This window comes from Phycodurus eques, chromosome 3, assembly GCF_024500275.1.
Source record: "Phycodurus eques isolate BA_2022a chromosome 3, UOR_Pequ_1.1, whole genome shotgun sequence".
Taxonomy (NCBI): Eukaryota; Metazoa; Chordata; class Actinopteri; order Syngnathiformes; family Syngnathidae; genus Phycodurus; species Phycodurus eques.
The window spans coordinates 8,756,694-8,780,101 of NC_084527.1; the positions used below are offsets into that span (position 1 = coordinate 8,756,694).

Below are 23,408 nucleotides of genomic sequence, written 5' to 3' on the forward strand. Positions count from 1 at the left end.
AAATCAGCCACAAAGTATGATCCTGCCACCACCATGCTTCACTGTGTGCTCTTCAGGTCATCGAACCTTAAACACATTTCCCAACAAGGGTTTGCATCATTTCAAGTGTCCATCCATCCATCCATCCATTTTCTGAGCCGCTTCTCCTCACTAGGGTCACGGGTGTGCTGGAGCCTATCCCAGCTATCATCGGGCAGGAGGCGGGGTACACCCTGAACTGGTTGCCAGCCAATCGCAGGGCACATACAAACAAACAACCATTCGCACTCACATTCATACCTACAGGCAATTTAGAGTCTCCAATTAATGCATGTTTTTGGGATGTGGGAGGAAACCGGAGTGCCCAAAGAAAACCCACACAGGCACGGGGAGAACATGCAAACTCCACACAGTCGGGGCCGGGGATTGAACCCGGGTCCTCAGAACTGTGAGGCTGACGCTCTAACCAGTCGGCCACAGTGCCGCCTCATTTCAAGTGTGGTTTTGAAAAATGGAGCAGGTCTTTGTTGTTATTTTAAGATAGCACTGATAGCAGGTGGCTAACCCAAGAAGCATATTTTTGGAATGTAGGAGGAAGCTGGGGTACCCGTAGAAAACCCTGAGCCCCGAGTTTAATCCACCATTCCGGCTCACAGATATATCCAGAAATAGGATGTTTACAAAAGACTATCATTCTTTTATTAACATTATTACTACTAGTTGTTTTTAGCAGCATATATTGATTCTAAATAGAGTTCCAGTTGATTCATAAAGACAGAAAATAGGTTTGACCTTAGCATATTTACATTTGTGAATATAAAACTTAACTTTTTCTGGTTTCATGCGTAACACAACCAAAAAAAAAACAACGAAAAAAACACACCAAAGTTCAAAGTTACGTAAGATAATATCCTAGATAAATCTCCAGCTATCCTTTTTACAGTTTAGATTTGATATTCATCTCAATGCTGGTCTGAAGCCTAGCCTTGCGACTGACGTCATCAAGGCGCGCCGGGATGTGTTGCTGGCGCCATTCTGACAAGCGTGTGTTCCCCCGTCTCCCTGCTGAAGTACCACTAAACACAGCTCGACTTATCATTTCACTACTTCTGCGTTTGTTCGTCTGCAGTACGTCTTTGAGGTGAGTCTCGTTGCATTTGTTCCCCCTCAACTATGCGGCCTGTGCTCATCATCACCGAGGATGAAGACGTTGATAGCGGCTAAACGTCGGGTCGCCCCCCCCAATTTCGGACGCTATTCAATAAGTTTAGCTCCCTCGTTAGCCTAAAAGTTAGCCTTGCTGTGTCACACGTTGTGTGTTTTGGTTAAATATCCTCGCTTTCGTAACGAGTGGCACCAAAAGAGGCTCCCCGAATCACCTCGGCGAATAAGCCTCCCTTATGTGACTGTAAATCATTACATTACTGGCGATCTGGTTCGCCGGGTACGTTACATCAGATTTAGACGCGTTTTGTAATTTCATTTTATTTGTGATGCACTGGTCAGGAGAACCAAGTGGTCGGTTTTGGAGGGGCTGGGATGAGAGGCCCATATTAGGGATAACTAATGACATGGTTAGCATGCTCAGAGGCCGTTTGTGCCATGACAAGCGGTGGTATTGTTGCTAACTTTTGACAGCTACATAGCACAATAGGACGACATCTGCATGTGCTAATGTGATGGAGGATTCTTGGCTTGCTGACTTGGTCCAGGTCTGCTTTGTACTTGGATGAACAGGTGGGCGTACGAGACATGAGAATAATGTGATACTGTTTAACAGTGTAGTGATTTTTCAGGGTTTTTCCTGGCTCAAATTGAGGACAGAGGTGGTACCATTCTGATCACATATTCCCCTCACTTGATCAAACAAGCTAGTATTGACAAGCACGTTCTTGTTCTTTTAACATTTTCTTTACATCATATAGTACTAAAACACAAAACAAAAACAACAGGACCGCTGTTTGATATAATATAAAAACATTCGATTAACATTCATGGAATCAAATAAACAGTATTTACATTCAAATGTTCAAAATAAGCACAGCCTGAGCACTTTTAAGTGATTAATGACTTCATATCTTGTGTGATGTGGCCACCTTTGCTGAAGACATTATTATATTGTTTTGAAGCAGCTTTGCAGATCCCTTTGATTCATGTCCACCTTTGCAGCTCTGGCACACTGCAGTCTTTGCAACTTTGGAGAGATTAGAAAAAAAAATATCATCATAAATTACAATGATTTTAACGTCACATATTACGATTGTCACCTTTGACTGTTTTCCAAGCAGATCGGTGAAAAATATTACTCGTAACTTAGAGGTCACCCCCACAGAATAATCACTCAAGATGATCTTTTAGACACATCGAATAAATGGCCTTTATAGACTTTGAACACAAGGGACAGTGTCGGTCTGTGTTTACCCTGCAGTGGAACCTCTCAGGTCAACACAATTCAATCCTAGACACCGATTTATTCGTATTTCTAAACAATAGAAAATAATCTGTCCCAGCGTCTGATTGTTACCATCATGAGATATTTTAACTGTACGGGAAATGTTGCAAGTAACAATTTAACACAGTAAATGGTCACACAGTTTTAAAAAGAAGTTAACTCCTGTGTAAAACACTGTGCCTTAACTTTGATCAAAAGTAACCAATCCTTACTGCTTTGAATGCAAGTCTGCTTTTATTCACATAATTTCCAGTCTTCATTCTTCTCTTCACACCATTTTATTGAGTTTTACAGTACAAAAAAGGTGGAAAGCGGGTTCTTCGGCAGAAAGACAAGAGGAAAACACAGAGCCTAGAACTGAATGTGGGGACTTTGAATGTTGGGACTATGACAGGAAAATCTCGGGAGTTGGTTGACATGATGATTAGGAGAAAGGTTCATATATTGTGTGTCCAGGAGACCAGGTGGAAAGGCAGTAAGGCTAGAAGTTTAGGGGCAGGGTTTAAATTATTTTACCATGGTGTAGATGGGAAGAGAAATGGAGTCGGGGTTAGTTTGAAAGAAGAGTTGGCTAAGAATGTCTTGGAGGTGAAAAGAGTATCAGATCGAGTGATGAGGCTGAAATTTGAAATTGAGGGTGTTATGTGTAATGTGATTAGTGGCTATGCCCCACAGGTAGGATGTGACCTAGAGGTGAAAGAGAAATTCTGGAAGGAGCTAGATGATGTAGTTCTGAGCATCCTAGACAGAGAGAGAGTCGTAATTGGTGCAGATTGTAATGGACATGTTGGTGAAGGTAATAGGGGTGATGAAGAAGTGATGGGTAAGTACGGCATCCAGGAAAGGAACTTGGAGGGACAGATGGTGGTAGACTTTGCAACAAGGATGCAAATGGCTGTAGTGAACACTTTTTTTCAGAAGAGGCACGAACATAGGGTGACCTACAAGAGCGGAGGTAGAAGCACACAGGTGGATTACATCTTGTGCAGACGATGTAATCTGAAGGAGGTTACCAACTGTAAGGTAGTGGTAGGGGAAAGTGTGGCTAGACAGCATAGGATGGTGATGTGTAAGATGACTCTGGTGGTGGGGAGGAAAATTAGGAAGACAAAGGCAGAGAAGAGAACCATGTGGTGGAAGCTGAGACAGGACGAGTGTTGTGCAGCTTTTCGGGAAGAGGTGATACAGGCTCTCGGTGGACGGCAGGAGCTTCCAGAAGACTGGACCACTGCAGCCAAGGTGATCAGAGAAGCAGGCAGGAGAGTACTTGGTGTATCTTCTGGCAGGAAAGGAGAGAAGGAGACTTGGTGGTGGAACCTCACAGTACAGGAAATCATACAAGGAAAAAGGTTAGCTAAGAAGAAGTGGGACACTGAGAGGACCGAGGAGAGGCGAAAGGAATACATTGAGATGCGACACAGGGCAAAGGTAGAGGTGGCAAAGGCAAAACAAGAGGCATATGATGACATGTATGGCAGGTTGGACACTAAAGAAGGAGAAAAGGATCTATACAGGCTGACCAGACAGAGGGATAGAGATGGGAAGGATGTGCAGCAGGTTAGGGTGATTAAGGATAGAGATGGAAATACGTTGACTGGTGCCAGCAGTGTGCTTGCTAGATGGAAAGAATACTTCGAGGAGTTGATGAATGAGGAAAATGATAGAGAAGGGAGAGTAGAAGAGGTAAGTGCGGTGGACCAGGAAGTGGCAATGATTAGTAAGGGGGAAGTTAGAAAGGCATTAAAGAGGATGAAAAATGGAAAGGCAGTTGGTCCTGATGAGGCGATGTGGCTGTGAAGTTTTTGACCAGCTTGTTCAATAGAATTCTAGTGCGTGAGAAGATGCCTGAGGAATGGAGGAAAAGTGTACTGGTGCCCATTTTTAAGAACAAAGGTGATGTGCAGAGCTGTGGCAACTATAGAGGAATAAAGTTGATGAGCCACACAATGAAGTTATGGGAAAGAGTAGTGGAGGCTAGACTCAGGACAGAAGTGAGTATTTGCGAGCAACAGTATGGTTTCATGCCTAGAAAGAGTACCACAGATGCATTATTTGCCTTGAGGATGTTGATGGAAAAGTACAGAGAAGGTCAGAAGGAGCTACATTGTGTCTTTGTAAATCTAGAGAAAGCCTATGACAGAGTGCCCAGAGAGGAACTGTGGCACTGCATGCGGACGTCTGGAGTGGCAGAGAAGTAGGTTAGAATAATACAGGACATGTACGAGGGCAGCAGAACAGTGGTGAGGTGTGCTGTAGGTGTGACAGAAGAATTTAAGGTGGACGTGGGACTGCATCAGGGATCAGCCCTGAGCCCCTTCCTTTTTGCAGTGGTGATGGATAGGCTGACAGATGAGGTTAGACTGGAATCTCCGTGGACCATGATGTTTGCAGATGACATTGTGATCTGCAGTGAAAGCAGGGAGCAGCTGGAGGAACAGTTAGAAAGATGGAGGCATGTACTGGAAAGAAGAGGAATGAAGATTAGCCGAAGTAAAACAGAATATATGTGCATGAATGAGAGGGCTGGTGGGGGAAGAATGAGGCTACAGGGAGAAGCGATAGCAAGGGTGGAGGACTTTAAATACTTGGGGTCAACCGTCCAGAGCAATGGTGAGTGTGGTCAGGAAGTGAAGAAACGGGTCAAAGCAGGTTGGAACGGGTGGAGGAAGGTGTCAGGTGTGTTATGTGACAGAAAAGTCTCTGCTAGGATGAAGGGCAAAGTTTATAAAACAGTAGTGAGGCCAGCCATGATGTATGGATTAGAGACAGTGGCACTGAAGAGACAACAGGAAGCAGAGCTGGAGGTGGCGGAAATGAAGATGTTGAGGTTCGCTCTTGGAGTGACCAGGTTGGATAAAATTAGAAATGAGCTCATCAGAGGGACAGCCAAGGTTCGATGTTTTGGAGACAAAGTTAGAGAGCGCAGACTTCAATGGTTTGGACACGTCCAGAGGAGAAATAGTGAGTATATTGGAAGAAGGATGATGAGGATGGAGCTGCCAGGCAAGAGAGCTCGAGGAAGACCAAAGAGAAGGTTGATGGATGTCGTGAGGGAAGACATGATGGCAGTTGGTATTCGAGAGGAGGATGCAGGAGATAGGCTTACATGGAAAAGGATGACGCGCTGTGGCGACCCCTAACGGGACAAACCGAAAGGAAAAGAAGACAGTACAAAAAAGCCGGGGGAAAAAGAAAGTGAGCAGATTGCTTCTTAAACTGACGTCTCGTGAGGAACGCTGAGATTGCGTGTTGTGATTATATCAGAGATCCAGAGCTTTTATTGATGTTAGACCCTCATGTTACCACTGTCTGAATCCACTTTTCACTGGTTTACAGTTTGTCAGTGCTTAAAATGTCGTTTTTAATCCGGTCGGTGCATCACATTACACAACACCTCCGAATTACAATGGTGCATATTCACAAATTAATGCTAAAATAATTTCCGCAGCCTGTGTGGTTACATGCTGATAGCCTATATGTTTGGTATTTTGGTTTTCTCAAAATATGAATTAAACTTCAATGACATAATTGAAAACAAATATTTACATGAGCAGAATATTTTGCACAATTCTGAAGTGATTAAGACTTGAATTAGATTTATTTAGAGCGCTTTTCTAGGCACTCAGACGCTTTACAATTTCATGCATAATTCATTCACTCCTCAGTCACAGCTGATGTTGGTAACCTACTTGTGTAGGTGGCACTCTGAAAGAAACGTGGCTGCCATTCTGCATTCATTTTAAATAATAAAAAGAAATATTAATTAAGTAAAAATTAATGTTGTGAACAGTCCTGCCCTTCATTTTTTAAATAAAATGTTGTACTACAATTTTAGTAGGTGTATTTGAATGTTATTTTTATTTTATCAAAGTGATTACATTGTAATTAGAAATAAAAAACATATATTCATACTTAAATTCAAATGTTATGCATGGTCTTTGTTTGCCTTACGTGACAAAACTTGTTGATGCTAAATGTGAATGCTTGCGCTAAATTACATCATTAAGGCCGAACGTCCCGTTCAATGTTTCCTACTGGCCTGGAGATGGCAGTGTTGCTCAATGCTAACCCATCTACTTGCCGATGCGCCACAAAATGGACAAATGTATTGGGACAAGGGACCATTAAAATTGAGTCTGTATCTTCCTTTGCGATTGCAAGCCTACATTTGTCCAAAATGTCTTGCTTAGTTGACACACTAAGATCTAGGGGTAATTAAAGGGTGTAGTCTGGCCTCCCGATTAATTTATTGACAAAGGTTTGTCTCAATCCTCCTGTCCTTATAGTGTGCTCTTACCTCAGCCGGCCGGAGATTTTGCAGCCTGTTACTATTCATTAATATTAAATGCCTGGAATTAACTGCCTGCCAACTGATCCTGACTTCAGATTCCTCGGAATAAAACATCACCCCCTCCAGCATTAGTAACCTTCACAAGTGTTCATATGCTTTAAAAAGACATCCTCCCTACTATTAGGAACTAAAGTCCATTATTGAAGAAGGCCTCTCTTGAAATGAACAGGAAAGGTGACACTCATTGCCTTCCAAGTCAAGCGAAGATGATTGTGGACCTGAGAGGCTTGAACATAATTGAAAGCAGTAATTGAGACAATGACAGTGCACATGTTGAGGTTAACGGTTTGTTGGTGCCTTAGATTGGGGGCAAAAATAATGTCGCAACTCAATTTATTCTGTGACACGTTGGCTTCCAGGTCCTTCTACTTTCAAAACAATTTCTCCCTTTTGGAAATAATGCAAGTTAAATTGTTTCTTGTTTCTTGCCATCGTGAAACCTTTATAAACTTTACTGCCGATTTTTAAAGTAACATTTTCAAATTCCTGGCTGAAGTTAACCACTGTAAAATAAAAATAAAACACAGTAAAGTTACTCAGCCTTTGGAGATGCCGTCTATTTCTGGATCACTCATCTGTACACAAAAAACAGCACTTGTGATGTTAACCCTTTATTAGTGTCGTAACACTTGAGACCGGTCTTGGTCTGGAGAACGTTCTGGAGACCACATTTTGAAGGTCTTGGTCTTGACTCGGACTTGACTCCTAAAAGTCTGTCGTGTCTCGGGCCGGCTGGACTTGGGAGAGCACTGAAATGTGTACATCTGTCTTCCCTCCAGGTATATCCAGCTATGGATATAGACGGTGCCAGTTCGGTGGTGCTGAAGGCCTTAACCCAAGCCACCAGTCAGGACACGGCCGTGCTGAAGCCCGCCGAGGAGCAGCTCAGGCAGTGGGAGACGCAGCCGGGCTTCTACTCGGTCCTCTTGGTGGGCAAAACGTTGAATAATTACACTCGAGTCAATATTTTTACACATCACTTGCTTATTTTATAAATGCAGGTAATATGGGGATCTTATGGAGCTGGATCGGGCTGAAAATTGTTCTCCAGATGTAAAAATTGCCAAAACGTGGGCATATTTGATTATCTATCAGGGTTCTTGCTGAGTGTGTTGTATATTCAACCATGTCTTGCCTCAGCAGTCTCAATCTCACTCAGACGTCAGCAAAACACAAGTTACTCTCTGGTATTAATCAGGTTATTTTTCATCTTTTTGCGGTCAACTTCCTGTCTGTCCTCTTTGATATACAGGAGGCTGGTTTTCAGTTGTAATCCATCCATGTACAGGATCCGCTTAGGATGATGTCATATTTAAATGTGTAAAAACGTTTTGCCAAACGCTTTCTCTCTCTGCGTGGATTTACATTGCCTGCCAAATGCCCAATTCCAATTTAATGCCCAATTCCAATTTAATTTAATCAAATTTTCCCCCTTTTTTTATTTATTTTGTATTTTTTATTTTGTATTTCTTTTTCCATATATATTTGAAGTGACACACATTCCATATGGCTGTTAACATTCACAATACACATGTAACACGTTTTCCACTACCAGATTTAAAAAAATAAATGTAATATTTGTATTTAATTTTTATGAATTTTAACAACCCACATGCACAGATAACCAAATTGCACATAACTGACTGCGTTAGCCTCAATACGGAAGTGAACAATAATACACAAATATTACATAGCGTTAAGTTGATCTTGGCAGACTCTTCCCCCTCATTGATTTAAATGAGAGTTACATTGGCATTGCGGCAGTGACAACAGCCATCAATGAGTTAGCTTATTTAATGATGGGCACACATGTAATCTAGTGTGTTGACACAATATTTAACTGTCAATGCTTCTGCTGTAGTTTACATTTACGAACGAGGGATGTCCTTATCACATTTGTGTGCTCCCGAGTCACTTGATTTTGAGTATCTGCCTATTCTGAGTCCCGATTCGATACTTTGGCAGTGCATTAAGAAGAAAAAAAAAAGATCTCATCCAATTTGGCTCAATTGTCTTTTTTAAACAATTTAAATGAAAGTATGAGCACATTTGATATAGCTCTTAGTTTCTTTTTTCAATCAACTCATTCTGCAACGTGTAGTCTCCCTTTTATTTGGTTCATGTACTGTATGAAAAAATAAGTGGTGTACAACTGATCATAAAACGTTGCAGCATGAATAAACGAACATTTTGTGGAATCCCTGCACTCTTGTGGATGAGGTTCTCTGCCTTTCGTCTTTTTCACGCCACCACAGAACCCGAAACTTTATATTGTGTAATATAAAACTAAGCTACTGCTTTTCCATTTGGCAATATTTTTATACTTCAAAATTATGTTGTCACTTTATGACCTTTAAAAACAAAATCATATTTTTTTCACCTAATACTAATCAGATGAGAATTATGGAATTGGCACCAATTTCCAATCACATATCAGATCAGGACAACTCTATTTACAGGTTTTTTTAATGTGTTTATTTGTGTTTGGGGAGACGTGGGTGTTTACGTCATCAGTCGGTATGTTTTGATGACCTCAAGCTGGCATTGACGTTGTGCTGTTCTGGACTTGCATTGCCAAATGTTTGATACACATCTAATTTTTGCCTGATTACGATCTTTACGATCCCAATTGCACCACTTTAAGAGTGGAACAGAAAATCATAATTGTGTCCTTTGAACCATCATACAGAGTAAGTCCAGCCTTAGCTGAATCGGATAAAGTTGTAATCTGTTGTGCGTATATAGAACCTTCTTGAGTCGGGGAAAACTTCAATCTCCTTTTTGCTACCAACATGAGCTGATGAAATGTATGGCTTCCATTCCTTCAGAACATCTTCAATAACCACATGCTGGATGTGAATGTCAGGTGGCTGGCGGTGCTTTACTTCAAAAACGGCATTGACAGATACTGGAGGAGAGTGGCGCCCCAGTAAGTACCTGTTTTTTTTATTTTATTTTAATGCCTCCCTCGCTGTCGTCTCTTTGCCACAGTCTATTTCACTGGTTTTATTACCATTGCGCTGGTGTTTGTTTTTGGTTCCATTTTCCCGTTACAACTCTCCTATGTGTATTGTGCCTTTATTACTGTCTTTACAGCTTGTTTTCTCTCTTGCTGTCCTCCCTGATAATTTATATATCCCACTCTTTGTTTCTTCTTAATGCACGCTGATGTATGTGGCCTTTGTGCTTTTTACTGAACACCGTGTGTCTAGGCTACTTTATAAGATGACTTTAATTGGATTTGAATGGAGCATTGGTCCATAAATCCACAGGACAGCAGCAGGCCCGACGTCTTCAGTTCTGCCTCAGCAATCTTGGTGTGTGTGGCCACTTTGTTTCTTGCTGTTGTTTTCTTCCTCTCCACAGTTTCCTCTGCCTCTTCCAACCAAGTTGGTTTTGCACCTGTCAGTAGTAAAGTTACTTTCATTTTTTTAAAGTGCTGCGTAAGGGTTTTTGGGCCAACATGTAATTTGATTACCTTTGGGCAGAATGCCATGAATTGAAAAGTAGAACGATGCCCAATATGGCACGATGACTGTGGTGTCACGGTACAAAGCTTAGGCCACATTATGCAGCGGTTGCACCCTGTTAATAAGTGTATCTGACAATATACTATAACAGATTAGAAAAAATGAATGTTCTCCTAAAATCCCCATTTTTGATATTTGTTTGTACTGTGGAACCTTAATGGTTGAACACAATCTGTTCTGGGATGCAGGGTTGAACTGATTGTTAATTTTTATCCATCCATCACATTTTCTGCCAGAGCGTATCCTAGCTGATTTGGGGTAAGAGGTGGGGTACGCCCTGGATTGGTCGCCAGCTAATCACAGGGCACATATAGACAAACATCCACTCACCTTTACAGGTATGGGCAATTTAAAGTCTTCAATGTACCTAAATGTTTTTGGAATATGAGAGGATGCTTCAGTTAACGTTGCGGTATAATCCATTCCTTTGTTATTGATGATGTTGACTTGATTTCGCTTCATCCCAGGGTTGGGCTAATGGCCATTTGTGGCATTTGATTGTTATTACCACACAACATACTATGAAAATAACATTAATCATGCCTGCATCAGGAAGACCATAATAGAAGTTATGAAAAGGTTGAACTGATGACTGAACGATGAAAGTTCAATAAACAAAAGGTGAAGAATGTCAAAGTGGCACCCACATCCTTGATTTTTTTTCATTGTGCAGCCTTATGCAAAAATGGTAACTGGTTTAGCTGTATTGTACTGAGCAGCCAGGACAGAGATGCATACTGATAGATAGAGATGCATACTACAGCCATGTTGCAATAAGTGTCTTTTTTGGTTCTTCGGTTAGCATCACATTTTCACATACACACACACGCCCAAAAATAAGTTACTTTTCCATGCTCCCCGACCAAGTTTTGTTCGTTTTCCAAATTGTACGACCGCCAGTGTTTCAATGCAAAGTTTACACTGTTTGTGTATTTTCTCTGTCCTTAATACCTGCGTTATGAGCCCCGGTTGCCCGATGACAATATATATTTTAATCTTTTACCATTGCCAGCATGTGTGTAAATCCTCATTTAGTTAAGCACATGCTTGAATTAGAATTGCGTACATTGTTCCACCGCCCATGTTTATCTCCTTCTCCTCACTATGTCTGCTCAGTGACGCATCGCAGCGATCGTCAATACTCCCCCGCTCAATTAAGCCTCAGCTGCAGTTTAAAGCTACAGCTCAGTTTTTTTAATTTTACAAATTCAATGCACAAAACAGCAATGGCAAAAGTATCAGCTGCAATTTTGTAAATGGCGAGATGTTTAACAGAGGAGATTTAGAGAAGGTTGGCAGGCTGGCTGGTGCTATACAAGGATTTGAATGAATCCCCTGGCATCTTAGTAGACACAGCTTCATATTTCTGTGTAGACTTGTAGATTTCAAAGAAAGTTTTAAAGATTCTCCCAGAAGTGTGGCAGTCTTGCCTTCCTCACGTTGCAGAGGCTCAGGTCTGCAAAGCACTGCCATCTTGCAGCGAGGAACTCTTGGGAATTAAAAACATGGGATTTTCTTTGTGCCGTCAAATGTTATTTCTTCCTCTGAACATGTTTGCTCTTTGCTTCTATTGCCAGCGCTTTATCAGAGGAGGAGAAGACCACGTTACGGGCCGGTCTCATCACAAACTTCAATGAGCCTGTCAATCAGGTTAGTGCTTCCAGTCGACCCTGCTGAAATCACACCTGCCCTGATGGTGGACTCCATCAAAGAACCTCACAAAGAAATTCTGTCTGTATAGAAATTTGATGACATGCAATTTGAAGCAGGTAGGATATGTAGAACACTGATTGCCACCCATTGACTTCCACTTGCGCTTGCCAGAAGTAGGAAGCGAGGCTTGGCAATTTTCTTCTTTCTCTCTGTTCTTTTTGGAATTGAAACATGCAGCAAAAAGGGAAAGGATTGATTCAAACTGTAGCACTTAAAGGAAGCATTTGCAGTTAAAACATTTTTTTTTGGTAAAATTGTCTTATGTGACCTGACAGTAGAATATTTTTAAAATGTTTTTTGAAAAATGTTTTTTGAAAAATCATCCCTCTCTGGCCTCATTTTAATTATTATTTTACAGCTGGTCACTAGCGCGACAAGCATAGCCAATCAGAAACTGTCGAGACAGAAAGCGTGTCAGAATAGTCTGTCAATCTTTTGCTCATGCAGGACAGCAGTGCTCACGAGCCTCGCGAGGATACAGCAGCTTTCCGCAAAATGAGACTATTATAGTTTCCTGGCAGGGTTATTTAATTCTGGTTAGCAACAAAAGTTAAAAAGAAGGACTTGGACAGTTCCCTACTTCAAATCAAGAGCTCACATATACAGTGGGTACGGAAAGTATTCAGACCCCTTAACTTTTTCACTCTTTGTTATATTGCAGCTGTTTGGCAAAATCATTTGTTTATTTTTTCCCCCTCACACAGTAAATCTACAGTCCCAACTTAATTGGGGTTGTAGATTTATTAAAAAAGAATAACTGAAATATCACACAGCCATAAGTATTCAGACCTCACTAGACCTAATTTCAGCCAGCATCAAAAGATATCCACATTTAACTTTTTCATATGGCTCTTTGTGGCTTTGTCGCAATGCAAATGAGCATAAGATGTATGGAAAATGGATGGATGGAAAAAAAAAGTGTGAGTCAGTAAGAATACTTGTTCCTCGAGCTGTCAACATGCAAGTTGCAATATGGGTGTCAGGTAGCTGTTTGTGTGTGTTTATACAACCCCAATTCCAATGAAGTTGGGACATTGTGTTAAACAAATAAAAACAATACAATGATTTGCAAATCATGTTCAACCTATAGTTAATTGAATACACTACAAAGGACAAGATATTTAATGTTCAAACTGATAAACTTATTGGTTTTAGCAAATAATCATTAACTTTGAATTTTATGGCTGCAACACATTCCAAAAAAACTGGGACAGGTGACAAAAAAGAGTTGAGTTGAGAAAGTCACTGCTCATCAAACACCTGTTTGGAACTTCCCACAGGTGAACAGGCTAATTGGGAACAGGTGGGTGGCATGATTGGGTATAAAAGGAGCTTCCCTGAATTGCTCAGTCATTCACAAGCAAAGATGGGGCGAGGATCACCTCTTTGTGAACAAGTGTGTGAGAAAATAGTCCAACAGTTTAAGGACAATGTTCCTCAACGTACTATTGCAAGGAATTTAAGAATTTAATCGTCTACGGTCCATAATATCGTCAAAAGGTTCAGAGAATCTGGAGAAATCACTGCATGTAAGCGACAAAGCCGAAAACCAACATTGAATGCCCGTGACCTTCGATCCCTCAGGCGGCGCTGCATCAAAAAACAACATTGTGTAAAGAATATCACCACATAGGGCTCAGGAACACTTCAGAAAACCAATGTCAGTAAATACAGTTCGGCGCTACATCCGTAAGTGCAACTTGAAACTCTACTATGCAAAGCAAAAGCCATTTATCAACAACACCCAGAAATGCCGTCGGCTTCTCTGGGCCCCGAGCTCATCTAAGATGGACCGATGCAAAGTGGAAAAGTGTTCTGTGGTCCGACGAGTCCACATTTCAAATTGTTTTTGGAAATTGTGGACGTCGTGTCCTCCGGGCCAAAGAGGAAAAGAACCATCCGGACTGTCATGGAAGAAGCAAAGTTCAAAAGCCAGCATCTGTGATGGTATGGGGCTGCGTTAGTGCCAATGGCATGGGTAACTTACACATCTGTGAAGGCACCATTAAAGCTGAAAGGTACATGAAGGTTTTGGAGAAACATATGCTGCCATCCATTTTTTTCATGGACACCCCTGCTTATTTCAGCAAGACAATGCCAAACCACATTCTGCACGTGTTACAACAGCGTGTCTTCGTAGTAAAAAGTGCGGGTACTAGACTGACCTGCCTGCAGTCCATCTCCCATTGAAAATGTGTGGCGCATTATGAAGCGTAATATACGACAACAGAGAACCCGGACTTTTGAACAGCTGAAGCTGTAAATCAAGCAAGAATGGGAAAGAATTCCACCTACAAAGCTTCAACAATTAGTGTCCTCATGTTGTTAAAAGAAAAGGTGATGTAACACAGTGGTAAACATGTCCCTGTCCCAGCTTTTTTGGAACGTGTTGCAGCCATAAAATTCCAAGTTAATGATTATTTTCGAAAAACAATAAAGTCAGTTTGAACATTAAATATCTTGTCTTTGTAGTGTATTCAATTAAATATAAGTTGAACATGATTTGCAAATCATTGTATTCTGTTTTTATTTATGTTTAACACAAGATCCCAACTTCATTGGAATTGGGGTTGTATTTCATTAGGAATTTTGTTTTCAAACATGATGAAATTCAAGGTGGACCAATGTATGTCACCATGCAAAGTGATTTTTATAAAAGGTCTGCGTCCAATGCTGGTTTTAACAAAGCTCTATAGTGGGGCGTAGGGGGAAATTGGGTTACCGTGCGTTTATGGAAATGACAACAATACAACGATTGTGATTGCGACCGTGTGGAGGAGGTCTTTGAGAGGCAGAATACACAATCAGCCATTCAGGACTATTCTGGCTCTCCACTGGAGGACACAGCTGGCAAGATGAAAGGCCTGAGAATGAAGTAATTTGCACTCTGTGCCAACACACAGTGCTGCTCAAGTGCCGCCTGACGCTATTTGAGAGATAAGACGCCCCTGCTCGCCGCCTCCGGGCATGGACATGAGCTAATACATTTTCGGCTATTGGTATAAAGTAACCTCTGAAGTTCAATACTCCTGAACTCGTACAACATTCTCTGGACTAATGTGCCTCCAAAGTTGCACAGTATAATCACTGTCATGGTACTTTTTCAAAATGTTCAGAATCAACGACTGTTTCTTTTCTTTTTTCTTTTTTTTTTTTTTTTTTTTAAAAACAAGTAGATTTTAATATGACACCTTTCTTTTCGACTTCAGCAGCTTTCACAAAAATTTAATCCAGCGTGGCCTTTGACATTGTCTTCTTATGCCTCTGTGACAAATGTTTTGATGCTGTGAGGCACATCTGTAAGATGAACCACCTTCCTCTTATTCTTTTGTCTTTGTCATTATAGTAAGACTTAAACCATCTAGCCAGGACTTGTTTTTATCTTAATACGAAGTGTTGAAAATATTTTTACACTTTTAAGAGTGTGACAGTTAAGAGAATTGAAATGCCTGTACAGTTAATAAAGGTTATACAATGTCCACAGTTTGTCATTGATGGTCTTATAAAATTATTAAAAGATTGCTCCATTAGGTACGACGTGCGTAACCATAAATTCTTCATGAATGCTTTCTTTTTTTCTGAAGGGTTAATTATGCACCAGAATAATTTCTAAAGACTATAAAGGTTTCAAAGTATAAAATTGACTCAGTCTTCAGGCACCCGCTGCTATACCAAAGAAGAAATAATTCAGAAATCAAGTGGCGTGTATTAGTCTGATGGCACACGGAAGGTGGCCCTCAATGGCGGCCATCAGCCTCTACAGCTTGTGTTTTCCTGAGGGACGGCCCTCAAACATCAGGACCGTTAGTGTCCATACGGCAGGCTGTGAATATGACATTTAAATAACATATGGCTCCACATTTGCAGCCTCTTCTTGCCAGACCAAAACCAGACTGCACACCCGATGTTTTCTTTCCTTTTCGCTGAGTGTACTTTTTAAATTACGGAATGCATTTATCAATCCCAATCTCAGGAGCTTCCTCTTCTCTTTTACTGTTCATGAATTAGATTTTCTCAAGAACTTTTTAAAATCAAATCAGCACGCATTGATCTGGTCTGCCCAAGCGCACACCCTCATCATGCCAAAAACACAATGCAGCTTTCAAGTTGCTTTCAAGTCCTGCCCCCCGCCCCACAAAATGCAATTGAGCCGCTGAATCCAGATTCTGTCTTAATATTGTTGTGGCATGAGAGGTATTTTTGCCTCCCTGCAAGTCCATGTTTAGTTTGGTTTTTAGTTCAGGCGATGATCTTAACCATTGGGCCCATGGCTGCCAAATGAATGGAAAGTGTTCTTGCTTCAACCTGTTTACTTCCATCCATCCATCCATTTTCTGAGCCGCTTCTCCTCACTAGGGTCGCGGGCGTGCTGGAGCCTATCCCAGCTATCATCGGGCAGGAGGCGGGGTACACCCTGAACTGGTTGCCAGCCAATTGCAGGGCACATATAAACAAACAACCATTCGCACTCACTTGCACACCTACGGGCACTTTAGATTTGTCAATGAACCTGCCATGCATGTTTTTGGGATGTGGGAGGAAACCGCAGTGCCGGGAGAAAACCCATGCAGGCACGGGGAGAACATGCAAACTCCATACAGGCGGGGCCGGGGATTGAACCCCGCTCCTCAGAACTGTGAGGCAGACGCTCTAACCAGTCGCCCACCGTGCCGCCCACTCTTAATCAAATCAACATACTTAAAAATGGGTGGCTTCTGATACTTGAAATATATAAATGTTAAAATGTTTTCTGAAAGCATTGTCCATGGCGTCTATGATTGTTACGGTTAGGACTGTAAAACAAATTGCACCTAATGAAATTGATCTTGGGAAATTGTGTTTGACCAGCGTCCCAGAATGGATTGTGTTCGACGTTGAAGGTTCAACTCTGTTTTAAAGTTGCAAAACGCTTAGGCAGGAGTATTTTATGTGATCTTTCTCTAGGATTCTATATTTTTAAATAAATGCACATCCCTTTGCTGTCTCCTGCTTTTTGCCTGTGGTCATTCTCTTCCTGTGTGTGTGCGCATTTGTGTGTGCACGTGCACACGTGTGCTTTGCCAACAGATAGCGACCCAGATTGCGGTGCTGATAGCCAAGGTAGCCCGGCTGGACTGCCCCCGGCAATGGCCGGAGCTCATCCCCATTCTGCTGGAGTCGGTCAAGGGCCAAGATGGCCTGCAGCAGCACAGAGCGCTGCTCACCTTCTATCACGTTACCAAAACCCTCTCGTCGAAACGTCTGGCGCAGGACAGACGGCTGTTTCAGGATGTAAGTCATCAGCCGCTTTATTTGTGGACAGATTTTGTCTTTTTAATTTTGTTACTTTGTAGTTTACCATGACCTCTCCCTTTGCCAATCTTGTATTTCAATGTGTAGCCTGTAGGTGATGCTGTTTAGCTGCTTTTAGACTCAAGTCTGTCAATCACGAGATTTATGGAACCACCATTCCCTTTTGCACACAGGTGTGCCCATTTTTATGCATGATTGACTAACGTGTGTGTGTTGGCGTGTGTTTATGCAAGGTAATGTTCACTCCGCAGAGGTTGTGAGTCTCTGCAAATCCTGAGTTTTTGTTAATGCCATCCAGGGTTTTCAAGAACATGATACGAAAGGAGTTGTAGAATAAAACATGGTTTGAGGACAAAGAACTGATCAAACAGACTAACGAAAGCACCGCTATACTCTCTCAGTTTTGGAAGTTTCCTACATCTCCACATCCTTCGAATCTTTTCCAGACATTTCTATCATTGTTTTACTTGAACCCTAGACGTGTACATACCCCATGCCACGGAGGTGTTTCTCTCGGGCCTTTCTTTTGTTGTTAAATATTTCTGTCTTAGCATTTTTAATGTGCACTGTGATCACTTTCTGAAGGTGTTTGCGGTCATTTTCATTTTAAAGAACAATTTTTCTCACCTTTATCTTTGACAGTTTTACTCCCTTTCATATATGTATGGCTGTATACATTTTGAAAAGATGGAATAAATACTGTATGGTGGAGGTCCATTACTAACCACAGCATGGTGCCTACAGAGAATAATTAACAAATAAGGTAGCAAGATAAGATAACAATAAGAGAGCTAACTAGTCTGAAAATGCCAACGTGTTTTGATAATGTAGTGTAGTATTCAGCTGATGCGCAGGCACTATGTCTCAATCAAGTTCTGGATTATTCTTTGCATTTTTTGTAGTATGTCTCTTGAAACTTGGTTGAATTGTCATGTAGCCCCCCCCCCCACATCAATGTGGCAGTGAAATGCATGTTCATTTGAAAGCGCAATGCAGTGAATGAAAGCCAAAGTCTGGCTTTGAGCTCCCTTTTAGATGTGAGGTTTAATTATCAAGCAAAATTAGCTAAACAGCTTCTTGGATCCTTTAGTTTGTGAATTGTTTTTTTCTGCAATGTGAAATCGGTGTGCCGGTGGCGGACTTTTCTTTCCTCTTCTTAATTGAAAATGTGCTCGTGTCTCATTTTGTAAGAGTCGAGACACAATCCACATGGCTTACGTGGTATAGTAGCCTTTTGTTGTTGGTGTTTCCATTACCCAATGCAATGAAAGTTACCAAAACATTCACCTTTTGGCACAGTATTTTAAGGGGGGGTTTCCTAACAAGTAGTGTGTGGTACATGCATTTAAGCGGCACACATTTCAGTCACGATGATCATTTTTGTGTGACAAAAAGTAATCATAATTCACTGTAGCTAGTAGGCAGCAAGAGTGTCGTTGGTTATGACGGTCCTGAGGTTTCACGGTTACGAATGCCACGCCATGAAGTAGTTTGCGAAGCGGCATCAGAATACCTCAGTTACTGTCGTATTTACTGTTTTTCATTGTATTGTTTGAAATTTATGTAAGGTCTAGAAGTGTTTTTTTTTTTTTTATATCGACTAAAGTTATGACTTTGCTATTGTGTTAGGATTGGTTAGTGAGAGACTACATAAGAATGGACCTCTGTTGTCAACTGACGTACCCTATAGTTCTATAGTTCATCTTGGGCATGTTACTGACTTGCTATCGCTGCTAAATCTCGATTGATTTTGAGCCAAAATCTTGAAAATTTGTGGTGCTCTGCCATTGTCGTGTATTCCAACAATGAAAGGAGTAGAAAAACAGCAGGCTTACACGATCAGGATTTTTGGGGCCGATCACCAATCAGCAAGTTAAAAAAAAAAAAAAAAAAAAAAAAAGATTACCGATCCGATCATGGAGCAATGTGTCAATTGACATTACCTGTTCATTTATTGTATATAATTGTGTACTTCATAACTTGTTCATTTATTGAATATACTTCCATCCATCCGTTTTCTGTACCGCTTATCCTCACTAGGGTCGCGGGCGTGTTGGAGCCCATCCCAGCTCCAAATTATTCTCTAGCATTTTGGAGAATAGTTAAAACATGACCTCCAGTGGGACGTTCAAGGATTGGCCACTGACATAAGATTAGATTAACATTACAACATGACAGAAATAATGGGGGCTAACTTACTGTAATTAAATTACTTTATTGCAATTAAATTACTTTAATAAATAATGTTAATGACATGGTTACTCTAACTTTCTCACTGGCTATATGGACGGGTGTAGTCCAGAGTTTGCGTCCGTTTGGCTTCCCCCCCCACGCTGCGTTGCTTGAACGCGGCATGCTCCTCCTTGTGTACATTCTTCAGGTGCCCCATCAAATTTATGTTGAAGTATTCAGAGGACGTTCCCCACAACATACTTCAGTTGTGCACAGACTCCAAATAACTTGCGTGTTGTTTGTCTGAGACAGCGCAAAATAGTCCCACACCGATGTGTTTTTTCACCGACAAGATTGAAAACAACTTTATTGGCCGTCACATAGTTACAGTATTTTGCCACAAGACACGTGACAAGGCTAAAAATAAACTAGATTTTGGATTCATACGCAACAGCGACGTGGAGTTAAATGTCTGTGCAGTACCGATCGATGACGTCATTGATCTGATCGGCGAGTTATGACATGAAAGACGATCAGCATAAAATGCTAATTGTCGTACCGATACCGATCACACCGATCATATCGGCGTAAAGTCTAAAAAAAAAAGACATGCTTGGCATTTGGATAGTTGTGCCTGGATGTTGAAAACGCTTTATTCAAGATGTGCTGTTTGCTGCAATGCCTCATTAAATTCATAGAAAAGAAAAGGCATCAAACACAACATTAACTGTGTCACTGGTTGCAAATTAAGCAAATATTTGATTCAGTACTACTATTCTATCTAAAATACGTGTAAATCGCGGACATATTTGTGTATTTGAAAAACGTTTATATCACGGATATATTTGTGGAGCTGATAAATGTGTGTCAATAATTTTGAGACAAATCTCTTCCCATAGTTTACAGTATAACTTCCAAAGTTTCATGACGCTGGTTGACTTTAAAGTTTTCCCATATGGATGCAATGTGGATACATGCTTAAACTATGACCATCATTAAACGTTAATCAACGGAACAGCCAATGTTTAAAGTTATATTTTTAACATCCTTATTGGTCATACAAGTATAAAAAGAAATTAACCACTGCACAATAAAACAAGAATAAACTAGAATAAAACGACTCACCGAAAAATGTGTTGCAAAGTCAAGTTTTGCCTGAATGAACCCATGTTGCGGCATGTATAATAAGCCTTTTTGCATCTAATTGGTTTTTCTGTGTGTGTATTCCTCAGTGCTCGAGACCTACACCACAATAGTATTTGTACTTTTATTAGTTTAAAAATCAAAACCCAAAGCTCATTATAGTATCCTGGCTGGTTGTCTGAGGTAGTGAGCTACACAATGTACTGCACTGTTAGAAGGACTAGCAGTGCTTTTGTTTGCCTTTGATCATCTTATTTTGTTCTACTGGAGTATATATGCATTCCCGGAGAAAATGTAATTGGTTTGGGACCCAAATAATGCTATGGGAGTAAGGGAAATAGCCAGTTCATTGAGACTGGAATTAGCCCTTTGACGCTGAGGTCCTTATTTGCGCCACACTTATTTTTGTCTTGATGTCTATTTTGTTTTTTTATGAGTAGCTTTTGGCATAGCTGCTGTGGTTATTTTTTCCATATGAATGTTATTTGAAGGTGGATTCATTCCACGCGCTCACCGGCGTGTTGTTGAACGTGTCCACTGATCCAGAATGATTTGATCAGCGCGTGATTGACTGTTTTGTGTGTGCGTGTTGACAGTTGGCGTCCGGCATTTACAGCTTTGCGTGTTCCCTGTGGAGCCACCACACGGACTGCTTCCTCCAGCAGATCTGTGCCCGTGACGAGACTGCAGCGATGGCATCGCTGGAAAGAACACTGTTGTCTCTTAAAGGTAGTTGGCACAAGGAAGCACACACCTGCACCACACACTAGTAATGCACTTTTTTTCTTCAATCTAAATGGTGCCGTAATGTGTTGTCACATTGGCTTGCTAAAATGTTCCAAAAGTATCATTCACTAAGCATATTTTCCCACTGTCCTATTCCGATAGGTTGTTAAAAATGTTTCAATTGTACCGTGTTTAAAGACTTGTATCAGAATAGTTCCCTTGTTCGAGTACTGACCTAAACTTTTTAATTTCTATTGCCTTTGGATTAGATACACAAATGTCTTTTGAGTGCTATACCAATTTTGTGTTAAAGTAAAATACAGTAATTCCTGCGTACTTGTGGTTCACTATTCCCTATTCACCTATTCACAGTTTAGTGCTTTTTCTGAAACACCCTAAAATGCCACACGATGCGGCCAAAACCCTGTCTAATAGGAAAATAGTACATTGGTGTTAAGCAACAATGTTAAAGTGATACAGCTTGACTGAGAGACGAGCTTTGTAGGAGCTAAATTTAGATTTGGTTGTTGGTGAAAGTAATCATGAGAGAGTCTTTAACACATATCCATGTCACACACTTGCAGGGCATTTGTTTTTATATGAAATCATCTGTAAGCCATTTATTTTTAAGGGTAATGTTGTCAGCTGTGTGTGGAAGTATTTAACGTGCTTTCAGATCACAGTTTGTAATATGTATTTACTAATACCTGTATAGGCAATTAAAACATTTTCAGGGGGCATAAATTACTCGTGGAAGAGCTCGGTCCCTATTCCCCACGAATAGAACTTTAAGTATAAATACATGGCCCTGCTTTATGCAACCCCAATCAAGTTAACTATACATACAGTGGAACCTCTAATAATAAGTTAAAACCATAAAATGCTCTCTTTTAGACACACAACAGCTTTTACAGGTGGTGTTAATTGGGCTTTTGTTAAGAGAAAAATCAAAACAAATGCTGAGGCAATTCTGTGTTCCACTGTATGGTGAGTAAAACATTGTGAATGCTACAGAATGTGTTTCTCCCTTCTTAGTACTACGCAAGTTGACCGTCCATGGATTCCAAGAGCCACAACAGAATATGGAAGTGATGGTGAGTGTCATAACGTTTTGCCTAAATTGCACGTTTTTCCTGTAAAAAATATATTTCAGCGTTTCTCAAGATTTAATTTTGAGTTCAGTGTGCAAAATGTGGATGGCCATGGTGATTTGAAACGCCTGGCGCCATCTCTCTGTTCAAAGAGCTGAGAGTTTTGTTTGAGTCCTTCGCCAACTGTCACTGTAAACAAAGTCCAAATCCATGAAGCTATTTCATTTTACATCCCCTCACCACCTCATGACCCCCTTCAACTCCCCACCCCTCCTGCTCTTCTTCCTTTCACATTTTACACTGGATAACAAATGTGCAAATGTCTCAGCCTTTTGAACTGCAGATCCCTGCCTCCTATTCAGATAACCATGTATTTTTTAAAACAATAACTAACTTGTCTTCAAAGGCAACCAGAACAGTCCAGTTGCGATCGATTCAATGCTCTGAGAATGGAATGACCTGAATGAATGAGAATATTCATAGGCATGTTTGTATAGTAAACCATGGCACGGTGGCGCCCTAACGATAAGTAATTGTTTCTTTAGTTTCTTTACTGATTACTTGATTTTAAACAAAACTAAGTTCGATTACAAGTTACTTTATTAGTTACTGCCTCTCAGTATCTGCTGAATGTAATATCACTTCCCCACAGTACCAAAGTGCTTTAGTTTAACTGTACACATTACTTCGCAATACACTCAACACAAGTTACACAATAACATCAACATGAACCAATAACTTAAATATGTGTGTAGCCTGAAGCTACATTAAATTAGCTACTTTGTGTGAACTGCTTTACTCAAGTAGAGGTTTACTTCAGATTATACAATAGCAGACGACTGCTACGAGCTCACAGCAATGAGCAAGTAGGAACACGAGAGATGTAAGTAAAAAGAATAAAACATTCACTCACGGTAGATGCAACAAAACAAATAGTTAAGGAATAATGATAAAATAAA

At 40.8% G+C, this 23,408-nt stretch overlaps 1 protein-coding gene across 3 annotated transcripts in view; it reads left to right on the forward strand.

The window, feature by feature from the left end:
- The first annotated feature begins 998 nt into the window (after positions 1-998).
- ipo11 (importin 11) overlaps positions 999-23,408 on the forward strand; it is a 112,335-nt gene continuing 89,925 nt past the window's right edge. For all 3 annotated transcript variants that reach the window (XM_061671921.1, XM_061671922.1, XM_061671923.1), the window contains exons 1-7: positions 999-1,120; positions 7,562-7,711; positions 9,611-9,711; positions 11,890-11,962; positions 17,093-17,296; positions 21,229-21,361; positions 22,394-22,452. In XM_061671921.1, the coding sequence (XP_061527905.1) occupies positions 7,574-7,711; positions 9,611-9,711; positions 11,890-11,962; positions 17,093-17,296; positions 21,229-21,361; positions 22,394-22,452 (708 nt within the window). In that variant the 5' untranslated portion in view covers positions 999-1,120; positions 7,562-7,573. The remainder of the gene's footprint in view (positions 1,121-7,561; positions 7,712-9,610; positions 9,712-11,889; positions 11,963-17,092; positions 17,297-21,228; positions 21,362-22,393; positions 22,453-23,408) is intronic.